Here is a 13,384-nt window from a genome sequence, read left to right on the forward strand (position 1 = left end):
CAGATGGGGCCTGATTAATGTGCCCCACGGCTTCGTTGAGCCAGACCCCAGACTCGCCATGTGTCTGGCTACCCCACAATAACAACAGGCGCGAGCCCCAGTGCTCTACCCTGGGTTACTCCTTAAAAGTATATGTCCACAGAGAGTGTTGTAACATGTATGTTTGGGATAATTAGTTGGAAATAATTATCCCATGTTGGGTAGTGGACCCCTGTATATGCTAGTATCATTATTAACGTATATGTTGTGTAAAGTAATCTACAATGAGTGCCATGTAATGTAACACCAGTAATGTTGTGAGTAAGAGTAAAGAAGAAGGGACTGAGTTTCCACTAAGCCCAGGAGTTGAGCCTGGTAGTTATATGTTTAATACAATATCTTTCCCCATTGATTGCATATTAATAAACTTGTTTTTAGAGTACTTTAGGTGTATTCCTTTCTCCCACAGTATTTTACCTTTATTTCCATCCAAGTGACTTGATACCAGAATTACCATACTCACGCGCCTTGACCCTCAACCATGCTACCAAAAGAATGTCCATGCTACCAAAAGAATAGGTGACGGAACTGAGTAAGAGTAAGACTAAGAGAAGTAAGTAAGATGAGGGTGGTGTAGACGCAAGAGGGAACCCGCGTCCTCACATTGGAGGCAGGCCTAGACCCGCCCCCTCACATTGGTGGCAGCTTGCTTGTTGTTACCCGCCCCCTCACACAACACTACAGTACAAACCTTTACTACAGCACCAATACAGTAATACATGCTCACCACAACACGAGTACTACATATTCACTACAACACTACAGTACAAACCATTACTACAGCACCAGTACAGTACTACATGTTCACTACAACACTAGTACTACATGGTCACTACAACACTACAGTACAAACCATTACTACAGCACCAGAACAGTATACATGTTCACTACAACACTAGAACTACATATTCACTACAATACTACAGTAAAAACCTTTACTACAGCACCAGTACAGTAGTATACATGTTCACTACAACACTAGTACTACATGGTCACTACTACACTACAGTAAAAACCTTTACTACAGCACCAGTACAGTGGTGTACATGTTCACTACAACACTAGTACTACATGGTCACTACAACACTACAGTACAAACCATTACTACAGCACCAGAACAGTATACATGTTCACTACAACACTAGAACTACATATTCACTACAATACTACAGTAAAAACCTTTACTACAGCACCAGTACAGTAGTACATGGTCACTACAACACTAGTACTAAATGTTCACTAGAACACTACAGTAAAAACCTTTACTACAGCACCAGTACAGTGGTATACATGTTCACTACAACACTAGTACTACATGGTCACTACAACACTAATACTAAATGTTCACTAGAACACTACAGTAAAAACCTTTACTACAGCATCAGTACAGTGGTATACATGTTCACTACAACACTAGTACTACATGGTCACGACTACACTACAGTACAAACCTTTACAACAGCACCAGTACAGTAGCACATGGTCACAACAACACTAGTACTAAATGTTCACTAAAACACTACAGTAAAAACCTTTACTACAGCACCAGTACAGTATACATGTTCACTACAACACTAGTACTGCATGCTCACTACAACACTTGTACTACATGGTCACTACAACACTAGTACTACATGTTCACTACAACACTAATACTACATGGTCTTTACAGCACAAGAACCACATCCTCACTACATCGCTAGAACTATATGCTCACTACAACACTAGTACTATATATTCACTACAACTCTAGAATTACATGTTCACTACAACACTAGAACTACATGCTCACCACAACACGAGTACTACATGTTCACTACAACACTAGTACTAAGGTGGTCACTACAACACTAGTACTACATATTCACTACAACACTAGTACTAAGGTGGTCACTACAACACTAGTACTACATGTTCACTACAACACTAGTACTACATGTTCACTACAACATTAGTACTACATGGTCACCACAAAGCGAGAGTACAAACCATTACTACAGCACCAGTACAGTACTACATGTTCACTACAACACTAGTACTACATGGTCACTACTACACTACAGTACAAACCTTTACTACAGCAATAGTACAATATACATGTTTACTACAACACTAGTACTACATGGTCACCACAACACTAGTACTACATGGTCTTTACAGCACAAGAACCACATCCTCACTACATCACTAGAACTATATGCTCACTACAACACTCGTACTATATATTCACTACAACTCTAGAATTACATGTTCACTACAACACTAGAACTACATGCTCACCACAACACGAGTACTACAGTTCACTACAACACTAGTACTAAGGTGGTCACTACAACACTAGTACTACATGTTCACTACAACACTAGTACTAAGGTGGTCACTACAACACTAGTACTACATGTTCACTACAACACTAGTACTACATGTTCACTACAACACTAGTACTACATGGTCACCACAAAGCGAGAGTACAAACCATTACTACAGCACCAGTACAGTACTACATGTTCACTACAACACTAGTACTACATGGTCACTACTACACTACAGTACAAACCTTTACTACAGCAATAGTACAATATACTACAACACTAGTACTACATGGTCACCACAACACTAGTACTACATGGTCTTTACAGCACAAGAACCACATCCTCACTACATCACTAGAACTATATGCTCACTACAACACTAGTACTATATATTCACTACAACTCTAGAATTACATGTTCACTACAACACTAGAACTACATGCTCACCACAACACGAGTACTACATGTTCACTACAACACTAGTACTAAGGTGGTCACTACAACACTAGTACTACATGTTCACTACAACACTAGTACTAAGGTGGTCACTACAACACTAGTACTACATGTTCACTACAACACTAGTACTACATGTTCACTACAACACTAGTACTACATGGTCACCACAAAGCGAGAGTACAAACCATTACTACAGCACCAGTACAGTACTACATGTTCACTACAACACTAGTACTACATGGTCACTACTACACTACAGTACAAACCTTTACTACAGCAATAGTACAATATACATGTTTACTACAACACTAGTACTACATGGTCACCACAACACTAGTACTACATGATCACTGCAACACTACAGTAAAAACCTTTACTACAGCACCAGTACAGTATACAGTACATGTTCACTACATCACTAGTACTACAGGGTCACCACAACACTAGTGCTACATGTTCTCAACAACACTACAGTACAAACCTTTACTACAGCACCAGTACAGTACTACATGGACACTACAACACTACAGTGCAAACCTTTACTACAGCACCAGTACAGTACTACATGGTCACTACAACACTACAGTATAAACCTTTACTACAGCACCAATACAGTACAACATGTTCACTATTACACCAATACTATTTCTTCCTTCTATAATGAGTTACACCATTTGACGTCAACATTCCAACCTGTTTATGTTTTAGTTGCCGGATCTCAGAGTTAAAGGTGTGTGCAAGTCAACACGCTAATAACGTAACACTTGTTCCCGAAGTGAAAATATGTGTTCTCCAAACTCAAAAATGTGTTATCCCATAATTATCTCTAATAAGGAGCTTTATGAAAAAGCCCAACAAAGTACAATTCGAGAGGAACTCGGGAGGGGAGAAAATGGGATTGTAGAACTAATTGAAGTAGACGATCGACTTGTTTGTTTGAAAAGGGCCAAGGATGGAGTTACACCTTTGTTTCACGAGCAAAACATCCTTATTGGGTTAAACGGTGCTGGCGGCGCCCCGCTGGTTCTCTATCAATGTAAGGATTACCCGGCATACGTAATGACGTTTACACGGGGTGTAGACATGGTAGAGTTTGTCCAACATTGTACACCAGACGAGTTTGTCAGATGTCTTATCGCTCTCTTTAAAAGTCTGGATGAAATTCACCGATCTGGTTATATTCATGGCGATATAAAGCCCGACAACATGTTTGTGGAGGAAAATGAAAATGGGGACATCGAGGTCCATGTGATTGATTTTGGGCTTTCCCTAAAAATTGGGACTCCTCAATTCAAGCATGCAGCCCTTAATTAGTTCTATGCACCAGAGCTCTACCACTCTGGCGGCACAGCTGAAGCGTACACAGATGTTTTCGCAGTTGGCAAGACAATAGAATGGTTTACCGTTAGACGACGGGACTTGCCCTTTGTGGTGAACAAAATTGCCTTTAGTATGTGTAACCCCGAGGCCCACAGTCGTCCTTCACTCATAGAGGTTTTGGAGAGGTTGACCCTCTATGAAATTTCTTCCACTGACGAGCAAGTGAAGGACGACTACAAAGTAAAGAACATGGGTGAGGGCGACTCAACGGGCTCTACCACCACTGTGCCAAGCCGGCGCTGGGGTGTAGTCCGTTGTTGTCTTTACACCCTAATCATACTATTTGTAATTTGTATCACCATGGGCCTCCTTGTCAAATACAAGGATGAAAGTGACTGCATGATGTTCTAAGAACGGTTAAAAGAACACTACGCCAGTTCATTTATGTTGAGACGACTCATAAATGACGGCTTAGAGCGTCTCGGTGTAGGGTTTAAGTTAACCTTGCGAGACCCCCCGACACTTATGTGCCACGCCCCACTACACGGGGCTGTGTCGTGGTTTAGGGGCTGATTAAGGGGACTTTATGTATTGTAAATAAATAATACAAAGACAACATTACTTTTAATTTCCCATTAATATTGTTACCCTGTATGCCAATAACATTTGTATATTTAAATTCTTCCACATTAAAATTGACGATAACTTAAATTACATTAATTTTTGCAGAACATTGTTTTCACAACAAGAAATATATACTTACCGTGAAATGCTAGAACGGCGCACAACACAGTACATAGCCGATTAAAATTTATCCTGCATGTGGGTTTCAATGTAAAAGCTTTTCTACTTTATAATCGAAAGACAGAACGTTTTAGCTTATTCCCGAACAACAGGGAAATTAAACAGCTGGAGTATGTTTGTGTATTTGTCAAGTAATATAAACTACGATGGTAAATGGGAAAGAGAATAAATGCAAAAATAAATAAAGTAAAAACAGCATTAAATAATAATTAAGGATATTTTAAAAAGGAACATTAATTTAATTTGAAAACACAAACACAATTACGATATATGAACAGTTTTATTGTGTGGGTAAAAACGTTAACATCTTGAGCAGAGGAGGAGGCTAGAGGCCCTTAATATATGGTACTACAGGATTGCTGAGAATATACTGATAGGAAAACAAAAGGAGAGAGACTGAAACTCTAAAACTACGATAGAGGCGACAAAAGCTTATAGAACAATATAAGAAACTTTATCCATATAACAACGATACAGCTAACAGAAACTTCTATAATAAAATAAAATAAAATACTCTGTCCATATAATAGGGGGTGAGGAGATAATGGTGGAGATATTAATGAGGGAAGGAGAGCCAAGGGAATGCAGGGATTCTGGTCAATAACGGAACTTAAAGTTTGGCTCCAGGAGAGAAACAAAGTCTGAGAGGATTAATAAACACAAGCAGAAACATAATGGAATCCTAAGACATGAGGAGCAACTTGATATATAATACGGAAGCAAAGGGAACCAGCCCAGGGAAGCTTACAGAGGTGGACAAGTGGTGTGTGAGTATCTAGTGAGCATCACACAGGGCGCCTGACTCATATAATATTCAAGTAACACCTAGACAATTGGAGCCACAAAGTTCATTTTGAAATTCATCTGACACCTCCGTAAAGATACTTTTTGGGGTGTGTGTATACAAGAGTAAAGCCTTAACACAGGCACCAGGAGACGTTACCACAAACAAGCAATAGTCACACAGTCACACAGGCTTAACATGCAGCATCGAGTATAAATATAAGGCCACTTATATTTTGTGAATAATTATTAACAAAATATAGGTGGCCTTATATTTACATAATTTACATAAACCAACTTTAACATTATTATCAACAGAACGATTAATAATGATTTTAATAATGCTTCCACCATCAATTGATTTACATGAAACTAATTTAACAACATTATATTTCAATCGATGGGATGAACGGATTCCATTATATGAACTATCAGAGCATTAAATTCCCGTCCAGTTCGAGTAACAATGTTTGATTTTATTGTCCAAGACCTTACCCGTTTGTCTAATGAAAGAAAGAAAGAAAGAAAGGAAGAAAAGTAGTGAGGGAAAGTAACGGATAAAAAAATAAATAAAAGAGTGGGAGAGAGAGAGATTACGAACAAAGCCAGGACGAGAAACATAAAATATCAAAGGACCATTTACTACAGCGGATTGAAGTATGAATTAATGTATTGCTTGACTGAACCATTAACGTATTACGGGTTTACATTAACACGTCACAATAATGTAGTTGTAAATAATAATAATAATAATAATAATAATAACAATAACAATAACAATAATAATAATAATAATAATAATAATAATAATAATAATAATAATAATAATAATAATAATCATGAGTACCACATGAGGAGTAAATATTGTATTCTTGATCAGTAAGAGGTGGCAATTGGTATTAATAAGCGATAATTAAAGGTGGGAAATAAGCAGAGGGAACTAGTGGGTAGTATAGAGATAGCTTGAGAGAGGAGAGGAGGAGGAACCTTAGTTATTGTTGTCATCATAAACCAGCATTGGTCATCTCTCTTACTTAGCACTCGTAATGGTCAGAAGCCGCAGGATATTATACCGAAATAAGTGAATTAGATTACCACGAGAGGAACAGCCACGATCCTTCCCCTGACAGCCTCTCAGCCATTACCCACATCACACAGAAGAATTAAATGAAATGTGAAGTCTTTTGTGCCTCATTATCACCTAAAACGTCCATAAAGAAAAATAAAAGGAGATAATTACATGATTTCTGTGAGTTCATTTAAGTGAATTCAGTTAATATCGAACGTATTAAGTGTTAAATACCTCTTCTGACCCTTCCTTCTCACACCCAAATACGACTAAAGAAAAACTTACGTCATTATCTTATACACTTTATGAACTGTTATCGTGGGAGAAGTTATCATACTGGAGTCTTATAACACTTGGTAATAATCTGATATATATAATAATCATGTCATGTGATATCTGCCGCGTTCATTTTATAAACAAGGGTAGTGATTATATTCAGCTTGTTTGTAGTCCTCTGTTACTGCTCACACCACTGTTTCATTCATTCCTACTCGAGCCATATTTTTACCCCATCAATTTTCATTAAAATCTAGACAAAGAATGTAATAATACCCAGTAAAAGCAGCCGGTCAAAATCTAAGTAATTATGCATCCATTAAAACAAATATTATCTCTATACATACAAACACTATGTTAAAATAATCAGTCATTGATTTTTTTTTCTTTTCTTTTTTACGGGGAATATCCCATCCGGGCACAGGTCATCGACCCACAACGGGGCCTGTGGGGGTGTAATAATAAAAATAAGAGAAATAACAATTAGAAGAGAAAGACTAAATTAACCTACACAAGTTTTTTAATGTTGCCTTTTCTCTCTCGTCAACCCGGGGAGAAGCGGTTCACTAACACCATCCCACACCTGTAGACCACCGCCACCTGCCTCTCTTCACACCACTCACGCTATACAGTAAAACCCTACATATACGGTGTTTAGTCAACGGTAGATCCTTAACCCAGTGACGTCAGTGTATATCTCACTATTGGTTAAAGTTGTAGGGTGAGGTTAGGTTAATTTGTTTATATTTAGGTTTATTAGAGGTGTTAGGTTACAGTAACCTAACACCTGTATTATATATCAAGTTGCTCCTCATGTCTTAGGATTCCATTATGTTTCTGCTTGTGTTTATTAATCCTCTCAGACTTTGTTTCTCTCCTGGAGCCAAACTTTAAGTTCCGTTATTGACCATAATCCCTGCATTCCCTTGGCTCTCCTTCCCTCACCTTTACTCATTAATATCTCCACCATTATCTCCTCATCCCCTATTATATGGACAGAGTATTTTCTTTTATTTTATTATAGAAGTTTTTGTTAGCTGTATCGTTGTTATATGGATAAAGTTTCTTATATTGTTCTATAAGCTTTTGTCGCCTCTATCGTAGTTTTAGAGTTTCAGTCTTTCTCCTTTTGTTTTCCTATCAGTATATTCTCAGCAATCCTGTAGTACCATATATTAAGGGCCTCTAGCCTCCTCCTCTCTGCTCAAGATGTTAACGTTTTTACCCACACAATAAAACTGTTCATATATCGTAATTGTGCTTGTGTTTTCAAATTAAATTAATGTTCCTTTTTAAAATATCCTTAATTATTATTTAATGCTGTTTTTACTTTATTTATTTTTGCATTTATTCTCTTTCCCATTTACCATCGTAGTTTATATTACTTGACAAATACACAAACATACTCCAGCTGTTTAATTTCCCTGTTGTTCGGGAATAAGCTAAAACGTTCTGTCTTTCGATTATAAAGTAGAAAAGCTTTTACATTTGTTACGAACCTCCACCTTTTTCGCCATCATATTGTCTGATCTACCTACAGCACCGAGCAACGCCATCTGGGGACAGAGACACGAGTATGACTCGTCTTAGTTACCACTCCGAGGTTTCCTTCTCCATATTCTGGTTGTTGCGTCACCTCCTCCGAGTCTTCTTTGTCGGCTCCAATTCGAGGAGAGGACTTGGCTCTGGGAAGTGACCACAGGATCATATATCTAAACCTACGTGCAGTGACTACCTACCGTCTTCTACAATACTCAGCCTTACTCGTCAGCCATCTCAGCTCCTCACTTAAGTACTTATATTTTGTATTAACTCCCCCACGTCCACTTGCTTCAGGATTGTTTTATGTTTATTAATATGTATATACTGTTAATGTTTAGGTTAAGTTTGGTTAAGGGTAATTTATAAGCTGAATATTTTGTTAAGGGATTTATGGTACTTTATTATACACAACGAAAACTCGCATCCTTTGTCTACCCTTTTATAGTCCGATTGTCTTTGTTTGTTTTTTTTTGTTACCTGTTGGGATCTGGGTAGACGTATAACTATATTCTAAATCCCCAACTCGTAACACATTGAAACCCACATTCAGGATAAATTTTAATCGGCTATGTACTGTGTTGTGTGCCGTTCTAGCATTTCACGGTAAGTATATATTTCTTGTTGTGAAAACAATGTTCTGCAAAAATTAATGTAATTTAAGTTATCGTCAATTTTAATGTGGAAGAATTTAAATATACAAATGTTATTGGCATACAGGGTAACAATATTAATGGGAAATTAAAAGTAATGTTGTCTTTGTATTATTTATTTACAATACATAAAGTCCCCTTAATCAGCCCCTAAACCACGACACAGCCCCGTGTAGTGGGGCGTGGCACATAAGTGTCGGGGGGTCTCGCAAGGTTAACTTAAACCCTACACCGAGACGCTCTAAGCCGTCATTTATGAGTCGTCTCAACATAAATGAACTGGCGTAGTGTTCTTTTAACCGTTCTTAGAACATCATGCAGTCACTTTCATCCTTGTATTTGACAAGGAGGCCCATGGTGATACAAATTACAAATAGTATGATTAGGGTGTAAAGACAACAACGGACTACACCCCAGCGCCGGCGTGGCACAGTGGTGGTAGAGCCCGTTGAGTCGCCCTCACCCGTGTTGTCTACTTTGTAGTCGTCCTTCACTTGCTCGTCAGTGGAAGAAATTTCATAGAGGGTCAACCTCTCCAAAACCTCTACGAGTGAAGGACGACTGTGGGCCTCGGGGTTACACATACTAAAGGCAATTTTGTTCACCACAAAGGGCAAGTCCCGTCGTCTAACGGTAAACCATTCTATTATCTTGCCAACTGCGAAAACATCTGTGTACGCTTCAGCTGTGCCGCCAGAGTGGTAGAGCTCTGGTGCATAGAACTAATTAAGGGCTGCATGCTTGAATTGAGGAGTCCCAATTTTTAGGGAGAGCCCAAAATCAATCACATGGACCTCGATGTCCCCATTTTCATTTTCCTCCACAAACATGTTGTCGGGCTTTATATCGCCATGAATATAACCAGACCGGTGAATTTCATCCAGACTTTTAAAGAGAGCGATAAGACATCTGACAAACTCGTCTGGTGTACAATGTTGGACAAACTCTACCATTTCTACACCCCGTGTAAACGTCATTACGTATGCCGGGTAATCCTTACATTGATAGAGAACCAGCGGGGCGCCGCCAGCACCGTTTAACCCAATAAGGATGTTTTGCTCGTGAAACAAAGGTGTAACTCCATCCTTGGCCCTTTTCAAACAAACAAGTCGATCGTCTACTTCAATTAGTTCTACAATCCCATTTTCTCCCCTCCCGAGTTCTTCTCGAATTGTACTTTGTTGGGCTATTTCATAAAGCTCCTTATTAGAGATAATTATGGGATAACACATTTTTGAGTTTGGAGAACACATATTTTCACTTGGGGAACAAGTTTTACGTTATTAGCGTGTTGACTTGCACACACCTTTAACTCTGAGATCCGGCAACTAAAACATAAACAGGTTGGAATGTTGACGTCAAATGGTGTAACTCATTATAGAAGGAAGAAATAGTATTGGTGTAATAGTGAACATGTTGTACTGTATTGGTGCTGTAGTAAAGGTTTATACTGTAGTGTTGTAGTGATCATGTAGTACTGTACTGGTGCTGTAGTAAAGGTTTGCACTGTAGTGTTGTAGTGTCCATGTAGTACTGTACTGATGCTGTAGTAAAGGTTTGTACTGTAGTGTTGTTGAGAACATGTAGTACTAGTGTTGTGGTGACCCTGTAGTACTAGTGATGTAGTGAACATGTACTGTATACTGTACTGGTGCTGTAGTAAAGGTTTTTACTGTAGTGTTGCAGTGATCATGTAGTACTAGTGTTGTGGTAACCATGTAGTACTAGTGTTGTAGTAAATATGTATATTGTACTATTGCTGTAGTAAAGGTTTGTACTGTAGTGTAGTAGCGACCATGTAGTACTAGTGTTGTAGTGAACATGTAGTACTGTACTGGTGCTTTAGTAATGGTTTGTACTCTCGCTTTGTGGTGACCATGTAGTACTAGTGTTGTAGTGACCACCTTAGTACTAGTGTTGTAGTGAACATGTAGTACTAGTGTTGTAGTGACCACCTTAGTACTAGTGGTGTAGTGAACATGTAGTACTCGTGTTGTGGTGAGCATGTAGTTCTAGTGTTGTAGTGAACATGTAATTCTAGAGTTGTAGTGAATATATAGTACTAGTGTTGTAGTGAGCATATAGTTCTAGTGATGTAGTGAGGATGTGGTTCTTGTGCTGTAAAGACCATGTAGTACTAGTGTTGTGGTGACCATGTAGTACTAGTGTTGTAGTAAACATGTATATTGTACTATTGCTGTAGTAAAGGTTTGTACTGTAGTGTAGTAGTGACCATGTAGTACTAGTGTTGTAGTGAACATGTGCTACTGTACTGGTGCTGTTGTAAAGGTTTTTACTGTAGTGTTCTAGTGAACATTTAGTACTAGTGTTGTAGTGACCATGTAGTACTAGTGTTGTAGTGAACATGTATACCACTGTACTGGTGCTGTAGTAAAGGTTTTTACTGTAGTGTTTTAGTGAACATTTAGTACTTGTGTTGTAGTGACCATGTGCTACTGTACTGGTGCTGTTGTAAAGGTTTGTACTGTAGTGTAGTCGTGACCATGTAGTACTAGTGTTGTAGTGGTATGTATACCACTGTACTGATACTGTAGTAAAGTTTTTTACTGTAGTGTTCTAATGAGCATTTAGTACTAGTGTTATTATTAATACATAGTACTAGTGTTGTAGTGAACATGTATACCACTGTACTGAATTGCTGTAGTAAAAGGTTTTTACTGTAGTGTTCTAGTGAACATTTAGTACTAGTGTTGTAGTGACCATGTGCTACTGTACTGGTGCTGTAGTAAAGGTTTGTACTGTAGTGTTCTAGTGAACATTTAGTACTAGTGTTGTAGTGACCATGTGCTACTGTACTGGTGCTGTAGTAAAGGTTTTTACTGTAGTGTTCTAGTGAACATTTAGTACTAGTGTTGTAGTGACCATGTAGTACTAGTGTTGTAGTGAACATGTATACCACTGTACTGATGCTGTAGTAAAGGTTTTTACTGTAGTGTTTTAGTGAACATTTAGTACTAGTGTTGTAGTGACCATGTGCTACTGTACTGGTGCTGTTGTAAAGGTTTGTACTGTAGTGTAGTCGTGACCATGTAGTACTAGTGTTGTAGTGAACATGTATACCACTGTACTGATGCTGTAGTAAAGGTTTTTACTGTAGTGTTCTAGTGAACATTTAGTACTAGTGTTGTAGTGACCATGTAGTACTAGTGTTGTAGTGAACATGTATACCACTGTACTGGTGCTGTAGTAAAGGTTTTTACTGTAGTGTTCTAGTGAACATTTAGTACTAGTGTTGTAGTGACCATGTACTACTGTACTGGTGCTGTAGTAAAGGTTTTTACTGTAGTATTGTAGTGAATATGTAGTTCTAGTGTTGTAGTGAACATGTATACTGTTCTGGTGCTGTAGTAATGGTTTGTACTGTAGTGTTGTAGTGACCATGTAGTACTAGTGTTGTAGTGAACATGTAGTACTGTACTGGTGCTGTAGTAATGGTTTGTACTGTAGTGTTGTAGTAAGTATGTAGTACTCGTGTTGTGGTGAGCATGTATTACTGTACTGGTGCTGTAGTAATGGTTTGTACTGTAGTGTTGTAGTGACCATACAGTACTAGTGTTGTAGTGACCATGTATTACTAGTGTTGTAGTGAACATGTAATTCTAGACTTGTGGTGAATATATAGTACTAGTGTTGTAGTGACCATACAGTACTAGTTTTGTAGTGACCATGTATTACTAGTGTTGTAGTAATCATGTAATTCTAGAGTTGTAGTGAATAAGCAAATAAACAAACTAAAGCCTAAAAAGTCATCTGGTCCCGATGAGATATTTGCCAGAGTATTAAAGGAATGTAAGGAAGAGCTTAGTATGCCCTTAGCAAAGTTGTTTAACATGTCCTTAAAAACAGGTGTAGTACCAGAATCCTGGAGGATAGCGAATGTAATACCGATTTTCAAGAAGGGGGATAGATCACTATCCTCTAACTACCGCCCAATCAGTCTAACATCAATAGTAGGCAAATTACTGGAAGCAATCACTTCAAACTCTATTCAGAAATCACCTGGAGAAGCACCGATTGATCAATGAGTTGCATGGCTTCCTGAAAGCGGACGTTCTGTCTAGCAATCTATTAACATTCTTTTCATCAGTTTTCGAATCGGTGGACGAGGG

General features: G+C 38.3%; 1 protein-coding gene across 1 annotated transcript; it reads left to right on the plus strand.

The window, feature by feature from the left end:
* The first annotated feature begins 3,614 nt into the window (after positions 1-3,614).
* LOC121855076 (probable serine/threonine-protein kinase YabT) lies at positions 3,615-4,124 on the plus strand. The gene has a single exon (XM_042349901.1). The coding sequence runs from the start codon at positions 3,615-3,617 to the stop codon at positions 4,122-4,124; it is 510 nt and encodes a 169-aa protein (XP_042205835.1).
* The last annotated feature ends 9,260 nt before the right edge of the window (positions 4,125-13,384 follow it).

Source organism: Homarus americanus, unplaced genomic scaffold (assembly GCF_018991925.1).
Source record: "Homarus americanus isolate GMGI-L3 unplaced genomic scaffold, GMGI_Hamer_2.0 scaffold53081, whole genome shotgun sequence".
Classification (NCBI taxonomy): Eukaryota; Metazoa; Arthropoda; class Malacostraca; order Decapoda; family Nephropidae; genus Homarus; species Homarus americanus.